The 22,144-nt window shown below is 38.3% G+C and overlaps 1 protein-coding gene across 8 annotated transcripts in view; it reads left to right on the top strand.

The window, feature by feature from the left end:
• CPQ (carboxypeptidase Q) overlaps positions 1–22,144 on the top strand; it is a 147,619-nt gene that overhangs the window by 118,737 nt on the left and 6,738 nt on the right. For 4 of the 8 annotated variants that reach the window (XM_064392375.1, XM_064392396.1, XM_064392407.1 and 1 more), the window contains exon 7: positions 323–524. The exons of 2 other annotated variants lie outside the window; for them this stretch is intronic. In XM_064392375.1, coding sequence (XP_064248445.1) covers positions 323–524 — 202 coding nt within the window. Of the gene's footprint in view, positions 1–27; positions 297–322; positions 525–22,144 lie in introns of those variants that run through there. 2 more of the 8 variants (XM_064392453.1, XM_064392386.1) reach the window with 2 other exon arrangements.

Genomic DNA, 22,144 nt, shown 5'->3' on the forward strand with positions numbered 1-22,144 from the left:
TATGGTGGTGATGGCTTACCTTTCTAGGTGGCACTTCAGAGATCTGAAAGCAAGTATTTGGAAACAGCAGACCAGTCATGTTGTGGGTCCTACAGAATATTGGTATGTTATATCAGAATGTAATTTGAACTGTTTCAGCCATTTCCATACAGAAAGATGGGTCCCTTCATTTATGCTTACGTACACATTTTCACAGGAAGCATTTCTCTGCTTCTGACAACAAATTTGTCGTGGTATGCTCACAATGACACCTAGAATCCAGTATATGATGCCATCCAAAATAACAACCACAGCATAATACCTTCTTTTCTTACATGTTTAGGAAAATATCTCCAACTTTGATATTGTTATGGAGTCTGATGAGGGCACTTTCCAGCCAACTGGACTGGGTTTTTCTGGCAGTGCTAAAGCCCGGGACATCGTGAGGGAGATCATGACTCTGCTGCAGCCCATCAATGTTACGGATATTTACGACACTGCAGATGGAACAGACATCTCTTACTGGATGAGAGACGGCGTGCCTGGTGAGTGTCCCTGGAGCTGGCAGGGAACACTGCTCCCACTGAGCCCTGCCACGTCAGATGGGTGGTCCCATGTTTTCAGAGTACTAAGAAATTCTTTCTCCCAGGGAGTAAAATTTACCATAGGTAAAATGCATAAATGTTAAAAGGTGACCAGCAGAAATAGGACATAAAGTGCATTTGAGCTGCAGTTTAATAATGGTATAGATTATACGTAGAATAAAATGCCTAAAATCTTCTTTTCGGCTTTAAGGATTTATAATAATTAATCCCAGACTGGTGGTTTATAAATAGTAAACCAAGGCAGAGGGGAATTCTCCAATACAGAAGAAATATTTTTAAATTATTATTAGTTTTACTTCGAAATTCAGGGCTTCTTCTCTCTGTTTTATATGCTGGAGAAACAATGTTTTTGAGATGTGACATTTAAAAAGCTATGAGTCATTAAGGTGCGAAAAAGGGGTAAAATTCTGAAAAGTTTGAAGTAGTTTAGGGGTTTATTTTGAGGATTATATCTGACTCCAAGTGAGGAGCAGCTTGTTGGCAAAGAAACTTTTAAGCTGTGAGAGATCCACCACTGGCAGCACCCCCATGCAGGCGACCCCCATGCTAAGACAGAGGCTTTCAGAGCACAAGAATCCCAACTGGAGGACAGCCTGAGTGAAGCCTTAGTGAATTTCCACTTGAATAATAGTAGAAAGAAAAGTTTCATAACAGTGGTATTAAAAAAGTTATCATCAGTTTTAAATTTTAAGGTTTTCTCCTGTGTTTTATGGCTGAAGTAGGCAGGCACATTTCTCATGCTAGTTTTACTATTTGCTACTATATGCTTAGAATCTTTTAATATTTAATTAACTGCTGTTTTTTACCTTGTGGAAGAGAGTGAATCATGTAATATATTATTCGTATTTATGGTCAGAACCCCTTGCTTCTCCCCCACTTAGGGTGTACAGAGATACCATAAAGTTGACTGCCTTGATAAATGTATGAATGTTTAATTTTGAAACCAAAATATCTATACTGGGCAAGAAGTATGGATGAATGGATATTATTAAACAGGTAAGAATTCAGCTTCTGTCCTGCTCTCTGGGTGAAGTGGAATCGGTTCAGTACCATGTCATGCAGCTGTGACAATGGTGTGCTGAGTTGATTTGAGAGTCTGTAAGTGCTGCTGAGAAGCTGTGGCCATGCATCATCCTCCACAGCCTGGAAGTGCCTGTGAAAAGATATCTGGTCCAGAATTTCAGACCAACATATCTGTGTTATAGATGGAATATAAGAATTCACCACTCACCCTATGTTTAGAAAATGCAAGGGTATCAGAATTATTTCCTAGGTAAGGTGCTGGCAGCATTCTAGGGGGTCCTTGGGGACTTGCCTTGTGCTTCCCATCTGAGTGTGACAGATCATGAAAGAAGAGAGAAAAATTTAACATTCAAATGCCTTATTTTCAGTTGATAATGTGAGTGGTGCTTGTGCTGGCAGCAGGCATTGAGCTCTTGCACACCACTTCTCATCAGCTGTGGTGCACCTGGAGCATAAGCAGCTACAGCTTGCCGTGGTCCTCTTGATCTTTGGGCTACTCAGCAGGAACAATGCAGGAAAAAGCCCTGTCCCATGGACATCTGTACTCCTCAGAAAGCATTAACTATGAAAAATATAAACCTTGGGAATATAAACTCAGCCTTGGGAAAACACAAATACACCACAACCAAGACCTCAGTTTTCAAGTAAATCTGATTTGTTTTCCTATTAAGAATTTGTCACATTAATTGATGGTGGATTTTTTTTTTCTGGAACTTTGGTTCATTTAACTTCCAGTTAATCAAATAGCAAAGTGTTCTTGCAGCATAAAGGAACACTGATTCTTTTCTTCATAAAGCCCCAGTGAAAAGAAATTAGCTCCACTAAAAGAATTTTGGCTGCTTTAGATTGTATTTCATGCTGTTCCAGGGAGAAGTCTAAGACATCTTCTAATCTTCATGCCTTGTCTGCAGTATTCTCCCTGCTTGAATGAGCCTTTATGATATATAGTAACATTGAAACAAATTGAACACTCTGTAACAGCTTTTATAATTATGTTCAATTTAAACAAGCAGTCAAGTGTTGACACTTCATCAATTTTATTTAAATATTTTCTTGAAAATATACTTGGTGGCTTTGTTTCTGCAACAGGGACAGAAAATATGGTGTACTTCTTGAACCATAAGAATGGTTTCTGATGTAATCTCGCTTGAGTTTTCCCCTTTTCAGTGTGAAATAATTTCCAGGATTCACCTTATTAGATGCTATTAATATTCTTCTCCTCCTAATCTTTTGGTCTGAAAGATCCACAGAGGGCAGTTTCTGTGTTTTTCAGAACTGTTCATAGCTGAGATAGGCAAAGAGACTGTAACTTCTTAATTTCTGCTATTTTGAGTATATTTATTTTTGATGGACATGCAATGAAATGCTACTAAACAGCAGTGATTATTCTGAGATTTTAGGATGAGAGAGGCCATGAGTTCAGAGTCCTTAGTAAACCATAGACTGAAGCCTAAATAAATACCTCTAAAGCACAAGCAATGTGATCTGCACCAAACACAGCACCCTGGTTCTTGGTGACTGCAGAATGTTAGAAATATTTGTCAGTGGCCTTTACATTGGATTGTTTTGAGAACAGTTCAGCCCAGCAGTGAGGAATGTCTGTAGTTGTGGTTTTGTACTGATAGCCAGTTTTCAGCTACTGAAAATATTTGTGTAACATTTGTTTTGCTTTTTCATGAAGCATAAATCAGAGGAAAGGGGGGTTTGTGGTGTTGTATTTTATTATGTTGTTTTACAGTTTGAGATGACCATTGATTCTAAGGCTGCTCATTTAATAATTACACACTTATCTTCCTCATCTTTCTTATAAAGTGTTCAATTCAATTTTTTTTTTATTAGGGATGTATCTAGATAGTGGCACATAAAGCTGTTCTTTTGCAACACTAAACCCAAATTAAGTTTGGCTAGAATTTGCAGATATAGGTGGGAAGATATGTTGGTTGGCTTTATTTATTTGGTTTCACAACTAGTTTCCTCAGTGTCTGAAAGGGTTAAAAAACGATTAAGCAAGCCCTGTTAAACCAGTGCTAGGATATTCTTGTTGAAAAAGTGAAGTATCTGATTATCACATGTATTTGATGATGACCAAAATGCTTTGAATGTGATTTAGAGCAGTTCCTAAGGTAACAGCCCTGGGTCTGGATCAGCCTTCCCTGTAAGAATCTGAGAAGGGGGGATGAAGTGTTTTTATTTGAATTATGGAATCCAGTTGGGGAGAGGAAAACAGGTGCTTTTGTATTTTTGCAGAGGAATGGCTGTTGTGATACATTATTTCCAGGAAAACTGGTTCAAGGATGCTGCTTTCTGCTTGTCAGGGTGGTTATCTGTTGATGCAGTGCTTATGATGGGAACACTTGTCTGTTGGGAACTAAGCTGTATTTGAGATCAGGCTGACCCAGGACATCAAACAACTCCCCAAAGGCATATTTCAATTCCTCTTTTAAAAATCAACCAGTGGCCTAAAGGTGAAACTCCTTTTACACTGTCCCTTTGAACCTTGATAATTGTTTGTGTTTCTCTGTCTCCACAGTGACTTGATTTTTTGTTACACTGCATAAAAGGAAGAATTGCTCTTCCAGAAATTAATAAACCAGTAGTCCATTTAATTTTAGTGTTTCTTCAGAAATCAAAAATTCATTACTAACCCAATCTATTAGTCATTCAGATGTGGCAAACAAAGACTATAATATAATTTCTCTCATTTTTACATGTTCATAGTGCTATTTTATTACCTTCATCTAAAATATGCTGTATTTTGGCCTGAGACACCAGATTTTGACTTGGATTATTTCCCTTTGTATTATGTAAGAAGTTAAATCTACCCCTTTTCTGGAGCATGCTGCCCTCTCTTACTCCTGTCCCCATCATCCCTGTAGCACCAGACTCAGGCACAAGCCTGCTCCTCTGCTCGGTGTCAGCCAGGGACATGTCCAAGAAAGCAGCATAGCAGGAAAACTCCTGATCTTGAGGTTCTCAGCTGGACACAAATAAGTGAGCAAACTCTCTTTCCCAAATTCTAAGTGTTCGTTCTTGGCTGTGTCACTATTTGGAAGTGATTCTCCACTGTGATGCTTGAAATGCTGCCTGTCAGATTACCTGTTTCGTACTGCCACGGGCTTGGGCAGGATCTTTGCACCCAGTTTCTAAGCTTCTCTTTATTTCCAAAAGAACAAACCCAGAAGAAATATCAGATGTATAATCTAGGGCTTCATAGCCAATTCTGAAAAGCCTTGGACTTGATGCTGCAGGGGTAAGGAGTGTTGCACTTGACAAAACCTTCCTACAAGATGAGAGGGGGGGGAAAAAAATCTCTGAATAGTAGGCATTAAACTTCTTCACTTTACTAGGCAGCATTTGTGTCACTTGCAATTTGAGATGTTTAGCACAGGAAATCATATGTAGGGCTCCAGGTATTTGACAACGTGACAAACTCAAGGCATTTGCAAAAAGCTGGGCAAAACTCCTGAACACTACTCACAGAACTAAGCTTTAGGGACACTATTACAAGTACCTAGGTAATTTTAGGTACTCCATAGGTGCTACATTTTTATATTTGCTGAGTTCCCATTGCTCTGGACATCTGTTGAGCATAGTGCCAACACAAACTACTATTTTTATGTGGAAATGAGGGCTAAAGGGCTTATGGTGTACATATATGTCTTGCCTCAGTCTTGATCTCAGTAAGTCTGAGATGTACCAGAACTTTTGTCTCATAATTAGCAATGTGGTATTGCTTTTTCTGGGGCACTCTTTTCCTTTTAAATATCTTATTTTATCATTCATAAATTCATATTTATCATCATGGTGAATGAGTGTGTTCCACTGCAAAAGCCAAATCATTTGCAACTCGGGTGGTATTAAATTACACCAGTATGCTAAGAGAACAATTATAATTGCTTGGCACTTTAGGAACCCACTGTAAGTGCTAAGGCTATTAGACCCATTTAAAATCTTGATTGCAGAAAGAACTGTGTGTATTAATCTGTAAAATAATTCATCTATTCTCTAATTTATCATTGTTCCAATAAAATAGGCTTTTGAAATTAGAAAGTACTCTGGAGTAATTAAATAAATTTAATATGTTGCAACTTTTTATGAAGGTCAATTTCTTAAAAGGCACATAGTTTAACATAGTGTCTCAGTTATATTAGCCTTTCATATGACCTTCTCTGTTTTTAATAAGTTAATAAAATCTTCGAGAATAATCACTTAATGAAAGGAATAGTCTGTAACTTACGACGTTTTCTTATAAGTTGTACTATTAGACCACCAGACAAATTTGACAATACTTTACATACAATTCCTTCCGCCTTTGCTCTGCTTGGGCTAGTCTTGTTTTGGCACAATGGAGCATTGTCTACTTCTAATCATTAACAGGAAGCATCAGATTTGCAAGGGTATTTTTGTTTCACATAGACTAGACATACACCATGCAAAAATGCATCTGGGATAATACTGCTGGAGAGAGGGATGAAGTCGGGCAATTAGGCACAGTGCCTGAATGCAAATTTTCCTGGTAGTTTTAAGAGGGCTTTTGTATTATATTTCTCATTAGCAATTCAGGCTATTTGAGTCTAAACAAAGTCAAAGTGGATGAAAGCAAACCCCTTCTTCCGATAATGTTAGCGAGCTCCAGAAGAACGTTGCAAACTTGGTGAATTCTCTGTCATTTTGAATGTGTAAAACAAGACTTAGGTGTCCTTCAAAAAGTACAGGGTAATTCAAGCAGGAGAAATGGGCATGATGGAGTAGATAGAAAATGAAATTCTCTGCCATGTGTTACTCGGAAGGTGTGATGGTAATGGGTTTTGCTGGCCCTAAAATAACTGTGAATCTACTAGTAAATATTGCAAGCATTTTCATAATGAAATGCTTCTTTCTCATTTAAGCCTCACCCATTTCAGACTAGCTTTTAAAATATCATAAACTCTTGTGTTTCATTTGTACAACATTTATATAATCCTAATTACCGTTACAAAAATAGAACTATCATTAACTTGCCGATCCCAGAGGAAATTTGAACTGTGAAACCAAAAATTGCAAAATGGTATCATACATTGCTGGACTTCTAAACACATTGCTGAATTTCTTATTTTATTTCTAGGTATTCTCTTCAGTATCTGTGATGCATTTTATTTGCAAGTTTTCTTGGTGGTCACAAGTAAAAGAATTACAGCACACAGGTTATGTAGCTGGTATTCCATGGCTCTTAATTTTTTTTTTTAATAAACTTAGGCAAGATAGCTTTAAAATAATCTTGTACTAATATTGCAGTACATTAGTTTGACACACTGACATTCTGATTGGCTTTTAGCATCCTAGAAGTAAAACTGTTCCAGTACTTTCAAGCCAGTATTAATTTTATATAAACTCATTAATGTAGTAATGAAAGTTTAAATTGGGGTGTTTAAAATAAAATCGCAAATTGTAATGGTTCTTGCACTTTTTGGCTAGTAGACTTCTCTCTCTTATTTTATCACTCTTCTTCCTTTGACTATCACTAAGTTTTTATTTCTTCTTTACTTTTAGATGCTTACTGTTCAAAAACTTACATGAGATGGATTGGCATAAGTGACCCTTTTAATAAATAGGTTCTTCCTGGAAGCAATTCCTAAACATCTCAAAAAACATCAATAAATTTGCTTCTCCAACTCACCTTTTTAGCATCAGAATATACTTTGTCTCAGAAAAGAAACTGAAAATATCCAACTGAGGATCTCATTCACATGTGGGGTGTGGTTGTTTTTATTCTCGCTGCGCCTCTGAGAGACATCTTAATTCTCTATTGTTTGCTGCTTAGGAAAGCTGAATTCTGTTTCTGTGGGTGGAAATATTCTTTATCAGATGGAAGTATTTGCCATTTGTTGATCCTAAAAAACAAGTGTTCTACATTAACACACAGAGCTCAGTGTTAACATGTTAAATAAGCATTTCAGAAGTACAAGTTAGTCAAGCCTTATTCCTAGAACTGTCCTTGGCTTCGGTGAAGCTCATGCAAATAATTAAGTAAACAGAAAGAAAACATAATAATAAAAAAAGAGTTTAGTCAGAGTTCTGTAAGGAATTTGGAGATGTTTGCCAATGGAAAAAAAGTGAGGGAGGAAAATAAGATTCTCTCCACAATTTATTTATTTTTTTACGTTTAGAAATTTCACTGTATGAAAAATAAGACACATTGATATTATGGAAATGCTGTGATATTTCTCACCAAGCTTATAATGACCTAGAATGGTTGTTAGTAACAGCAGCAGAAATATCTGTGGATTCATGGATTTCATTCCTGGAAAACAAATTGTAATGGCATCAGTATTAAAAGCTGAATAAAAATAAAGCATTCAGTAGCATTCCAGGAAGACCACATGTATACTACTCTTGATGGGAGGGACAGAGGTTAAATGTATTAAGGTCTGGCTTGCAGCTCTCCAAGTACTTTCCTATATGAAGTCATACGATGAGTGTTTCTAATAGGATTCTTCAGGGCTTGCTTCATCCTCAGCTATTTAGAGTTTCCATTGGTTTGGAGTCAAGTTTAAAACTACAGCAGAACACGGCTGATGTAATTGTTATACTGCATTGATAAAGAATTATGAGAACAAGCTGATCAGCCAGCCAGGGTGATTATGTCTCCTCTGGCCAATTTGTTCACACCTTTTCTTGTTCTGGAGTCACAAACAGTATAATATTTAGAAAATACCACTTCCTTGGACCCGTTAGCTGGCCTATTTCCAAAGAGGCCCCTACATTACCTCATTGCCACAAGGTTTTGCTGGTGCCTCTTGCGCAGCAGCTCCTTTTCTGCAGAACTGCTGGTGCACCTCCCGCCAGTTCTGTGGACATGGGTTGTCCTCTTCCAATGCAGAACTTTGGTTTTGCCTTTGATGAGTTTTCTGAAGTCCATGTCAGGCCACTTCTGGATTTTGAGCTCTCTGAACAGCAGCTCTGCCTTCCAGCATACACAGCTGCTACTTTCACAGATTTTAGCAAGACACAGGCCACCCTGTCATCTGGATCATTGCTGAGGATGCAAAGGGTGCTGACCTGGCAGGTCACACCACTCATAACCAGCCACCTCAAACTGATGATGGAGACCCTTTGGGCCCAGCCATCCAGACTGTTTTCCACCCACTTTTATTCCACTCCTCCAGTCCATAATTTTCCTGGAGACTGTTTTTCTAGTTTATAGTTCATAGAATCATCACAGGATTATAGAATTGTGTTGAAAGGGACCTTAAAGATCATCTAGTTTCAACCCTTACGCCATGGTCAGGGACACTTCTCACTAGGTCAGGTTGCTCAGAGCCCTTGGACACTTTGAGGGATGGGGGCATCTACAACTTCTCTGGGCTGCCTGTGCCAGTGCCTCACAACCCTCACAGTAAAGAATTTCTTCCTAACATCTAATCTAAGCTTACTCTATTTCACTTTGAACATGTTCCTCCTTGTCCTGTCACTACATGCTCTAGTAAAAAGTTCCACTCCATCTTTCTTGTAGGCGACTTTCAGGTATTGGAAGGCCACAATTATGTCACCCCAAAGGTTTCTCTTTTCCAGGCTGAACAATCCCAATTCTTTCAGCCTTTCCTTGTAGGAGAGGTGCTCCATCCCTCCAATCAACTCAGTGGCTGCCTCTAGACACGCTTCTGGATCCTGCTGCTTTAGATTTCACAACAGGCATAATATTTGCCTTTTTTCAATCATTGGGGTCTTCCCCTAATTCCCACAGCTTTTCCTAGATGATAGATAGCAATTTCCATTGGAATTGGCCAGCTCTCCCAAGCAATGCATCCAGCAACACTGGTTTTCATTTGCCCTATTTGGCTAAGTAATCCCTAACTTCATTGTCCTCTGTCCATGAGCAGTACCTCTTCCCCTGGCTTTCCAATTCTGCTGCCATGCACAGACCTGAGAGTTTTTGATTTTAAGATACAGAAATTACTTTCTTAGTATTTTTTCATTATTTATTGTAGCTAATATAGCAAATAATATGACATTTCAACAGCAGTTTTCTCCCCAGAATTCCACAAGTTTTACATGGAAAGGAGGCTGTAGAAACATCTCAGCTGACTGTGCAGAGCACACTGGAGATGTGAACCAAGTATGATTTTGATTCAGGATCTGAATACTTTTTACTGACAGAGTTTTAGATATTAATCAGAAAACTTGTTCCTTCCTGAAGCAGCAAACACAACACACTTTCATTTGCAGGTGACATTTTTGGTGTAAATGTCTGAGGCCTTTGAAGAATGCTTTTGATAGTAGTCCAAACTGAACGAGTACAAAGCTCAGAAATAATTTATAAAGACATCTTCCTCAAAAGAGCAGGCTCAAAATTATTCCAGTGACAGCCTTTCCAGGACATTGTTAACATTTATAAACCACAGAATTGGAACCTTTCTAAGTGTTTGTCTTCAAAACTCATTCTACAGATTGGGCCTACAGTGCTATTGAATTTCTGAAGAGCAGAATTTATTGAATACCAATTTATTTTTCCCAAAAATCCCTTTCCAATGATATTATATGTGTTTTAATGCAACAATTTCAGTCAATTCAGACATGGTCAATTCAGACCACAGAAAAATACTTAAGTGTGAAAGAAACTGAATATACATTTGTATTTTGTATTGGCAAATCCTCAAGAAAGGATCGTGGGCTGCATAGGAGAGAAAGTACAGGGTTACTGTTTTGTCTCTGACATCATCTGCCATAATCACTGAACAATAGTTCAATGATTATGGTTCCTCAGTTCCTCAGTTTATAGTTCCTCAGTTTCCCTAATGATAACAGTTACCCAAGGGCTGCTTGTGAGTTACCTTCTGCCTATAGGGTGCAATAAAGAGGAAGGAGTCATCATTACTTTCCTAATTAAGCTGATCCATCTTCTGCTGGAATCATTAGACCTTGCAGCTATTTAGCACAAGAGCTTCACCTGAGCAAATGTTGTAGAATGTAAAGAACAGAGCAGCCTAGATGGAAGCATAAGCTTCCTATATATGTATTTTAGGGGCACAAATCTGTCTGCAAGGACAAAGCATGAATCTCAACAAGAGAAGCAGTTTATTGGAATCCCCCATGCAAAGAGGCAGAAAACCTAATTAAGATTTACTATACATCAGGGCCAGTCTGTTCACAGCTCACAGCTGTTTTCAGTGCCCATGACAGAGTTCTGTCTCAATTGCCATGTGGGGCCTTGGAAATCCACCAAAGAAAATAGGCACTTCTCCTTTTGCAGTTCAGTTCTATAAATTATGTTAAACAAAAGCAATGACCTTCTGGGACAGAAGAATTTTTGTAGTTGTTGCTGTTGTTTATAAAGAAAGCTAAAGTAAAGAAAGCTTGGGATTTTCAAGATCCCAAGTCTGTTCTCCAGACTCCTGAGGGATTGTGGATTACTCCTAAAAATGTCCAGCCTCATCTCCTACTAAGAGCAAACTAAGTTTGTTGTCAGTGGACTTGATTATCCAGTTGTTGTCAGTTGGGATAATCTGTGTGTTAGAAAATGTTTATGGATTTAAAATTGGAAGCGGTTGAAAACTATTAATGTGGCATTGTGGAGGAGAAAGAAGTTGAGCAGCTTGATTTCGCAATGGGTAGATACTCTGTCCTACAAGCAAAGACATGGGAGTTTAGAGCATTGGCATTTTACTATCCCAAAATTCATTTGGTGCACAAGCACCTCACCTCCTGAAAGATACTGGAAACAACTTAGAGTTGTTAATTAGATAGACAGAAAAACTTAAATTCTCTGAGGACAAAGGTTATTATGAAGAATTCTAAAGTAGGGTGGTTTTACCTAAACTAGGGTTGTCCCCCCAAATCCAAACCCACAGCAACAACACCCAAAGCACAATGGGAGTTGATGGGAGCTGGCTGAGAAAGGACAGTGATCAGAGATATGTAAAGAAACAAACCCAAAACTGTCACTGGTGAAGACACAAAGTGATTTTCAAGTTTTTTTTTTTTTTTTGCTTTACATTCCTTAATGGATAACTCCTAGAGGAATACCTTTCAGCACTGTTTTCCACACACATATGAATTGCAGTTCATGTGAAATATTTAGGAGTGGGACATTTTTCTGATGTAAAGCTCTTGTTCATACAATAGAACAAGGTTACTCCAGAAATTTGGTGTCTACTTGCTATTTGCAGGGTTCGCTTGGAATAGTGATCCTGAATTTCCCTCTGCCTCACAGGCCAAACTTGGCTGGAGCCATGGGTCAAGCCAATCACCAAAAAAAGATGATATCTAGTCTGTTCAGCAGCTATTTCAGAAAGCCACACAAACAGATGAGATTTCAAAGAACCACAGAGCTGGCAAGGAGGTTTCTAGAAAACCTCTAAATATTCTTGATTCCAGCATGGTCTTGCCAATGTCTCTGTCATTCACATTTGTTTGAGCTGAACTTGAAGACTTGCTGTAATGGAAACATTATAGACCAGATGGCCTGTCCCAGTGCTATTCATAGTGCTTAAAGTTTTTCTCCTATCTACCCTATTCCTGCTGCAATTTAAGAGCTTTAACTCTCATTTCTTCTCATTGTGAACCTAAAGACATGGTTACTTCTTTCCACTTGCAGCAGGTTTTTATGTGAAGTTGATTTTTTCCTTCCTTGGTGTAGTAGTTTATGCTTGCACATCTTGATCATTATCCTGAGTTGTCTTTTCAAGTATCTCACTCGTGAACATCACTTAAAAAGTTCTCATCATGCCCTCAATGCCCCTGCCATATGTCCCTGATTAGTGCCATCTCATAGTGAAGGAAGACTCTACTCCATTGCTTTGGACTATAATGAAAATAGAAAATAGTCTCAGACCCATATGGTGCCCCAATCTAAAGATTCTTCCATTTTTCACTCTCTGAGTATATTTTTCATGCCATTTGGATCAACCTTGCAGTACACATAATTTCCTTTTTCACTTCTGGCGGCTTTAGTGATTAACATAACTTTGAATTTTATACATATTTTATAGGATCAGAAAGTTAGTTCAAAGGGAGCTGTTATGTACACCAAGGTTCTGGACTATCCTGTATTCTGGTAACATCTGGAGATCACAATGCTTTGGTGCCTGACATTCAAGGCATTGATCCTAGGTGTGTGTTTTGGGCCTTCTTCACAGATAGAATGCATTGCAGAAGTAGTTTCTCTCAGTAGATTAGCATTTTTGTTCAGAAAAAAAGATACTAACATGTGTTCATTTATATAAACAAGATCTATTTTGATGAAACTAGAATAGAAAATAACAGAATTGTGAATATTTCACTAAGAATAAGCATTTAAATAAAGTATAGAGTGATGATAAATATGATTTTTTAAAAGATTTTATTTCATGTATGTATTGAGTCAAGAAAATACATATGATCGGAGTATTTGTTTTTGCTGGTTTATTTTACTTTATGAAAAAGTTTTGTGTGCCTTTTTTCATTTGAGTTGGGAAAAGAGAAAAACAGAATTGTGTCATTTACTACAGAATGGAAAGCCCTGTGTTTCTTAGTACTGTAGTTCTGCCTTTCATGGTCTGCCTCTCCTATGGATTCCAGAAGGCTGCAGTTTTTGCATCATGTATTACTGCAGCAAGATAATATGGGTTATAAATTATTAGTTTAATCAAAGGAAACCCATCTTTATCCTATACAAGCTACTGTCTGGACATTGATGCAGACAGAAATCAGGCTAGTTCCAGGTTTTATCAGATTGATCATTTAATTTAAGGTAGAATCCACCAACTAAATGATTATAATCTCTGGGGGAAAAAAAAAAGAAAAAACTATATGAGAGATATATATAAGCAGCACTATTACATGATAGAGAGTAACTATTCACCTTTTGTAACATAACCAGAGAATCAGAGCATCAGCACTAACCAGCTTTAAGACACACTTCTCTGGACAGGATATAATTGAATGGAGGAAACCAGCACCACAAGAGGTTTTGAAGACCAAGATCAAACACACGTTTAGCGAGGATGGATTACTGCATGGGACAAAGGTCCAGCAAAGGCTGTCCACCACAGAGATATGAAGGCAAGCTCCTACTCAGAAAGTCCTTAATCTGTTGGTGGCTGGACAGGTGTGCTGAAGAACGAGACCCCTTTCTCCCATTTTTTTCTCAAAACATTGGCTTCTACCAGAGAGAGGCAAATAGGCTGACTGAATCTTTGATGTTTTCCCCAGTTCATCTGGTTTTCTGTTTTGCGTGGTGCTAGTCTGCAGAGAGACTAAGCACTGCTAAGTAATCTGGGTAACTAGGCTGACAATAGATGTTACAGTCAGTACCCTTTTAGATGCAGGGATGTTCTGTGAGTTAGTTAAGTCTTAGATGAATTAGTTAAAGAGTTACATGTAAATTATGATGAAGTTTTTCCTTTGAGCCTTTGTGTAATGTAAATCCTATGTTCCTGTGCTACAGCGAGGTGCCTGCAGCTTCCTGCTTGTCCCAGCAGAAAGGTAACGTATGGCAGATGGGAAAGGAAAAGGGTAAGAGGGAAAGTGAAGTGACAGGCATAGAGCTGTGGAAGTTCTTGGACTTTCAGCTTTCTAGGACAGCTACTCCTAAGCAAAAGCATCTTTTAGTTGATTTTCAGATTTAAGCCAGAGACAAGCAGGAAGTGTTAATGATAGCAATTACTGTTTCTGACTCCTTGCGCATTATTTCTTTTCTGTGCTTTAAAAATGCTGACTGAATCTATGGGCAGATAATACATTGCAGCAGCAGCCCTTCATTTCCAAATTACAGAGACTCTGAGATAAGCTGTATGCATTTGAAATGTCTTTTAAAAATAATAAAAGACAGTTGTAAACCAATTGTCTTTTCATTCATATTGCAGAGCAGAATTAAGGGCTGCTGTGTGTGCTGCAGGTGTCACTGAAGGGAGTCTGGAGACAAATACTGCTGAAGGCTGGGCAGTTGTGATGGTGATTTTTATTGCACCCAGGCATTGACTGGTGCACCTTGCAGCCTGACCCAGGCCCTTTTATCCACAGCAGCCACTGGAGAAAGAGGCACAGTCTTGTGGGCTGCTCTGTGCACTCACACAGTCAATGCTGGTCCCTCCTTTTGTTGTCACTGTTCAAAGGTTGCAGAAATAGATGGTTGCTAGTGGCCAGAATTTCTTGTTTTGGCAAAACCTTGATTAGTTTTAGGGGTGGGGTTTTTCCCTATGGAGGACTAGGGAGATTCCTCAGATATTTGCACAGAACTGCCACTGCCAACCTTGAAATTGGTATTAGTGCTCCAGCCACCATTTCTCTAGAGCTTGGAACCACCAAAAACATGAAAGAGTTGGGTTGGACAGGGCAGCTCTCAGTCTTTTGCGGAGTTGCAGTGTGAGGATCACAGGCTGATCATGTCAGAGCTTCAACATCCTACTGCAGCAGCTTGTTTTCTTGGCCTAAACAATTTTAGGCCTTCTGACTTCAACTAAGAAAAAGATTTCATTGTGCTGCTAAAACTAATCAACAAGTTTTAAACATCTCAGTCTTGAAAACAGCCCGAATTATACACATCTTTAATTTTAAATCCCTAAGATATGCTAAATGGGAAGTACTGAGAAAACTTAATTAGTCTGCCTGCTTCTTCCTATACTTCCTAATTACTATGGGTACTTTTCTTGTCCACCAACACTGCTGGCTAGATTTTAGGGCAGATGTTCTTGTGCAGTTATCATTAAAAGCACATACACTAGATGCTGTTGCAGCCTCCAAGCACTCAGCATTTAAGTCTTTTATTTCAGGATGCTTGAGGGGAAGAAGGGATCATCACACAGTTAAAAATGTCATTTGCTTTCTGTATCTTTTCCATGCAACTTCTCTGTTTTGGTCAGACAAATAGCTGCCAGGAAATTTGTTAAGGGTATAATGTTTTTGAGACATAGTCCTCTGTTTTTGAGAACATCTCAGATTAAAAACTTTTTCACTCAGTATACTCACCCCAATGACAATTTCACTATCCCTTAACCCAAGTAATGACTTCAAGTTTCTAATTAGAGAGCAAGAGGGAAGGGACTGCCTGTGGTTCCTGGAGCCTGAGGTAAGAGAGTGCTAAGAAACACTGTAATAATTTAACAGGTGTGAGAGCTCCTGCCTGCTGAGCCAGCTCTCCTGCATCTGTGGGCAATGTGGGAAATGGGCAGGATCACTGCTGTGCCCATGGCTTGTGTCAGTCCTCCCCAGCCAGACCTCTTTTGGTTTCACCTCCCTGAGATCTGCAAGTTGTGTCTTGGCCCTTGGCTCCAGTCCTCATTATATTTACCTGGGCAAAATCATCTGTCCCCCAGTTTTAGGTGTAGAGCATCATTTTTGCAGAAAAAAAAAAGAAAAAAAAAAAAAAAAAAAATTGTGTTTAATACATGTCCCCATCAGGAATAGCATTTTTCCTTGCCTTTTGCTGCTTTTTTTGGATCATTCTCTTTTTCTTTATATTTGCATTGTGTTTTAAATTTGTTGAGATAGGGAAAAGTGTGGTTGCTCTTCTACTGTTTCAAGGAATGAATGCTTGGCCACTCCATTTGCTAAAATAGACGGTGGTAAAGGCACTCCAGGTGCCTCATCTAATTCCACAAAAAGCCTTGGGCTCTCAATACACAGAACAAGAATCTAATTATGAAGTAGTTATTGTTATCTTCTCTACTACACCTATTTTTCCAAACCTAGAGCCACCTTTGGAGTCACAGCAAGGAACCCTGCTGGCAGTGGTGGGGTGTAATGGCAGTCTGTCAGCCTGGAAACAGCTTGACTGTACTTACCTGGAATGAGTTACTTATTTAAAATCTCACTTGTGTGCTTTTTGACCCTGAAAGGAATATGTGACAGGGGAAATATGCTCTTCTTCTCTCAATGCTTTCTCATTTCAGTGGCTGCATTTAAAAAAAGGTTGTGCTTTTTCTTTGCCTTTTCTGATGAATCTGATAATAGCTAAGGCTAAGCTTAGACTACCCAGGACTAATGAGACCTACCAGTTTTTCTTCTTTTTTTCTTTCTCTTTTAGGAGTGGGAAATGGAAACTATTCAACCAATAAGCATGCACAATTATTTTACAATGATGGGCCTTAAAGCAAGAAAAATCATCCTGTCTTTTTTTTTTTTTTTTTTTTTTTTTACTATCTGATGCCTGTTAAAGCAAGGATGTAAAAGTAAAGGGAGGATGTCAAAGTAAAGTAACTATTGGCCAGAGTGTAAAAATTTTTCATTCAGGTTATTTTTAGTTAAGGTTTATAATCCCAGTTTGACTTGAGTGTTGGTTGCAGTCCTTTGAATATATACCATGCCATTCTGTTCTGCAAGTGTGCATTTGGCTCCTGAAAGGTTTTCAATTGTGTGTAGGTTGGTAGATATATATGTGTATATATATGTTAATATTTGTTTTTATGTGTCCGCTCTGTAAAAAGAGTCTTCAATGCATGTTTTTGAAAGGAACCAATAGTCTAATGGTATTCTGGTGATGAAAATTTGCATTTGGGGTGCATGTCTTTCCCCTGTGAAAGGCAAGCATAACAATGCAGAGATTAAGGGTTTATTTTTAAATTAGTGTATTAAATTCTAGCTTCTCTCTATTAAAATAATTCTAATCATTTGATAAAAATCTTGCTCTGGGCAATCATCATCACTTGGTCTTTTTGTCCCTTTGCATTAGTCTATAGGTGGTATTTGACAGTGGCAACATAAACAACTTTAGAAAAGTGTGCATGTGCTTGATTTCTTTGACTAAATCCAAATTGAAATTACTTCCATTTATACAACTGTAAACATTGCTTTAAGTTTTAGCATGGACACAATATATTAGAAGGATGACGGGTAGTATTTAAACTAATAGAGGTGTATTTGCTTTTTAGTGTGTAGAGTTTGGTCACTGTTATCAAATTATCAGCATTTATTGCATCATATGTAAAACATATCTTTTGGAGTTACCTAAAAATTTCTGTAAAAATATAAAATTTTAAATAGGCCTTTGCAGGTTTTTATTGACAAATGGAGAAAAATATATATTGAGCCTTGATTTCTGCAAAATTATGATTGTGATGGAGATAGTTGTATTGATTCTGGAGGAGGATTTTCAAAGCTGTACTGAACAGCTTGGCACTCATGGCAGCTGGACTCACTAGTGCCTTGTTCTGTTTCTGTACACTTTCACCAGTCTTTGCTTGCCATGTTTTAACTGAGGCCTTCAACCATATAGGTTTAATTTGAACAAAACCAAAGTAAAGCTCAACTTCATGAGAAAACAGCGTAGTAAAACACAGAATGCAGTAAGCCTGTGTTTAAGACAAGTGCTATTTGCACTTACTGATGTAACTGAGGATCTTTCAGTGAAAGCAAACAGTTTAAACTTTCAACTTGAAATTTTGTCAGCTTCTCTTAGTGTTCTTCCTGAGCTTATATGCTTTTTTTTTTCTTAATATATTAACATTATGACAAGCACATTTGCTCTGTGACACAATAACTATCACAGCAAATCAAATTTACAGGCTGGAAGAATGCTAGTTAGGGTCATTGCCTTATTTGCTTTCTCTTCTTCTAGGATTAGTTCTGCTCTGTGGATTAGCCAGACCCCACGTACAAGTAGTGATACACTGCAGTCAGATTAGGTGTGAGGAATTTCTCTACTTACTTACTTTAAATGACTGAAATTCTTTAATTTCCCCCTTTCTTTTCCTAATGAAGCCCCATGAAATTTCATGGAACATTAAAACAGAGAGATTCTGAGACTGTGAAGAGCAATGTTGCAGCAGGTGTCTTCACTGTACCTTAATTATTTTTTATCTTTCTTCTTTTGTGTGTTCTTTTGTAGTTTTGCTGACAAAAATATGCAATCTGTTGCTTAAAATATTGAATATATACTCATTCCTGCTACTTTGTGTTCATCACCCATTGGATAACATGGCTTTAGACTAGAGCAGAAAGATTCTGGGGTTCTCTAAACCCTAATCCCAGTGGTGGCTTGCAGCTGAGGTGCCCTGCACTATGGGTGGGCCAGCTGAGAAAGGTGTGAAGGGAGCAGTGTTGGTACAGTGCTATTTCCATTTCACATGACTTTTGCAACCCCAGAAAGTGTCCCTGGACTGTAGGCTTTGTGGCTCTCTGAGCCCCAACCCTACTGAAAATTCCCACATTTGGATAGTCCTGAACCTTGCAATAAGCTTTGAACTTTGTTTCAAGAACTTCTCAACATTTCTGTTACTAATGGACTAGCTAAATATACACTGGTTTGGAGATCAAATGCAAAAGCTCTTTCATCACCAATATCTGGAGCATCTAACTTGTTATGAAATGACTTACTGGTTTAAAACTCAAGTATGCATTACTCAAATAACCACAGATATTTTAAATGATCTTTTATTGTTGTAGGCATAGTATTCTTCCAGCTTTGTAGAATGATCCAGATTTGTATAATGATCCTACATCTAAATATTCTTCACCTAAATGATCCTTCATCTAAATATATTCTTCCAGTGTTGTATAATGATCCTACATCTAAAATCCACCATGAACTTGAAGAGTTTGATAGTCTCAGTGGAGTGCAAAAATAGACAGTAAAACCATGCTCATCCTGTAGGTGTGGTTAAATAATGCAGTTTTGATTTCTGTGATATAAAATACAACAGACTTGTAGTGTCCTTAGGATGTGTTTTACTTTAATTAGGTGACTGGTTTGGTGGTTTGAGATTTTTTTTTCATAATTAGTTAAGCACCAGTATGCTCATTAGCTGATTCTTTTCACCACCATCTGGGCAGAAGGGAGCTCTGCTTAGTTGGGTCCCATGACCTTTGGCATTTCTGGTAGCGGGCTACTTGGTGGGAAGGCTCCTACAGGAACTTTGTGATTAAACATCCAGCTCTAATCATATAGAGGAGCAAAGGCTACAGCAAATGAGAACCTGTGTGTTTCCTGTCTGTCTCCAGCATCCTCTAGAAAAGCAGGCCTAAAGTGGTTTGTGAGTTTGGCTTAGGAAATAGCTCCATTTCTTGTAAAATACAAGGAAGCTTCTTGAAAGGATTGAAAATGCAAATGAATGCAGACAATTACTGCAAACAGAAATGCTACTCAAAATCTTGACAAATGGGTCATTTTCATGGTTCTCTCTCCCTAGATGTGACTTTTAAACAGTCTAGGGGGTGTCTCTTTCCACAGCTTTTCTGGGGTGATTTTGGAGGGTGTTAGAACAGGATGAAGCAAGGGTCTGGCCCTGGGTGTTAGCAGGAGGGTCTTTGGCTAGCAGAGAAGGTTGAAGAAAGCACTTCAATAGTTTGGGTTTCTAAGCAACCTTATAATGTCAGCTACATGGTGCAGTTATACAGATAGAAACACAGAAATGCATTTGGTCAGGAAAAGATGGTTCAAATGGGTCCCTGTATTCACTTGACCCTTTTTGTGACATTTAGAGCTTAATGACATTAAAATAAATCACAAGCTCAACTCAATATTTAACTGCTTTACTGAGCTGAGACGTAAACAAACACATGAAAAAGAATTCTAAATTAGAGAAACTGCTGATTTTGCAATGACTTTCATTTCACTTATAGTGTTTAAAAGAGAATGCAAAATGTAAGGAATTTATAAATCCAACAATGACTTTTACAACTATCAACTTTTTAAGTAGTCTCTGCATAACATATGTAGGTATATTCATAATTTTAAGGAAACCACAACTTTTTAAGTAAATGATATTAAAATATACACAATATCTACAAACATAAACAGGCATATAATACAGAATTATGTACCTAAATAATGTACCTAGATTATGTATCTAAATCTATATGCTGTAAGTAGGGAATCCCCTAAACAGGGATATGTGTTTTAGTTAGCCAGTGTGGTCACAGAGCCAGAACACAAAATACAAAATAATTCAAGGGTCCATGTTGCTTTGGAAGAGAGAAGTCATGCCTCACCAGTCTCGCAAGGCATTGTCAGAAGAGCTTGTAACCATTTCTGTAGCTTGATCTGGTCAGTGAAGTACAGCTGAGTCTTGAAAAGCCCCTGGATCAAAGACTACAGAGGAGGACAGTACTGTGAGGTGAGAGGCATTTTCCTCCTTTGTGGTAAATACCTGATTTTCAAAAGGGAGAAATAAATTGTCAGTCTTCTTAATGGAGAAAGTCACAGTCACCTTTTTTTTGTCTCTTTGGATGTTCACAAAACTCCATGTTAGCTGGAAAGGGAGTGAACAGCGAGGATAGCAAGTTGGCAAAGTTTACTTCAAATATTTGATATCAAAACTAAAGCTGACTGTGAAACTGTGACAGTAATCTTACAGTAGAAAATATATAAAGAATGCAACAAGCAGTGACACTTTTGTGTCAATAAATGTGGAGTGATGCAGTATAGGAACTATGGATACAGAGCAACAGGACCCATGTTACCTTCAAGAAGAATGATCTGGGAATCACTGTGGATAATTGTCTGAAATTGTCAAGTCAATACTCGGAGAAGGTAGAAAACATTGTTTCATGCAGCTAAGGAAGGAAGGAAGCTTAGGAGATGAGTCGTGGTGTGCTATAGTCACATCACAAGTCCATTCACATGCTGGTGTTTGCAGGCAGTACTGGGCTTCCCACCTCAGAAATGGTGAAACAAAGTTAGGAAAAGGAGAAGAAGAATCACCAGAAGCCTGAAGAAATACTGAATAGTTTCTGCAAGAGGAGGATTATTCAAGTAGGGAAACAGCTGCTGAGTTAGGTGTGATTAAACTGTATTAAGCCACCAGTGGTAGGAAGCGGAATGAAAAAATGGAGGGTGCTGCTCACAGCTCACAAAGTGAGAACTGTACTGAGCCCACAGGAAATGCTCAGGCACACCATGCATTGCCACAGGGATCTGTGGCAGAAGTATAAATAGCTTCCAAAATTAGTGATGAGTGGGCCTGTGGAGGATCTCTCCATCCTAGAGAGTGAACCTGCAAGTGGGTCATGTTTAGGCAGCACCAGTTAGGGAGACTTACCCTTTTCTCTTTTTTTTATTAAAATAAAGAACATTGACAATTTAAGACGGAGGTTGGATGAATAGAGGAAGAACTTCCAGTGCTTTTTACTGTTGAAGATTTATATGGGGTTTTGTGGGATTTTTCCCAGTCAAGGGCTGTTTGGGATATTATTTTAGAGTCTAGTCAGCCTGTGCTCTATGAAGTAGAACTGCTTCCTTCCCTGGCACCTCATTTCACAGCATTTCATGCAAGTTTAGGTTGGATTACCCACTGTCACTGGTCCTCTAATGCAATAAGTGAAAGGTTAATGCATTGCAAAAGTAACTGTGATAATCATGAGCTGTAATTTAGTCTGTTTAGTGTATCCACAGGACTAATTCAGAACTGCATTAAGCAAAACAAGAAGTAATGCAAACTTCATATTGTCTCCCTTATACTGTAGTCTCATTTAATTAGTCACTGAAACAACCTCCTGAAAGCTTTTCCTCTGTCTTGTTGTTTGAATCATGAATTTTAAAGACTTTTGAGAGAGTGACTCAGGAGGTGAAACAGCAGGGCTTCTGATGTCATTTATAAGCTCTGTACTGGAAACTATTTCAGTGTCGGTAGCTATGAAACTCAAGC

Source organism: Passer domesticus, chromosome 1, assembly GCF_036417665.1.
Source record: "Passer domesticus isolate bPasDom1 chromosome 1, bPasDom1.hap1, whole genome shotgun sequence".
Lineage (NCBI taxonomy): Eukaryota > Metazoa > Chordata > Aves > Passeriformes > Passeridae > Passer > Passer domesticus.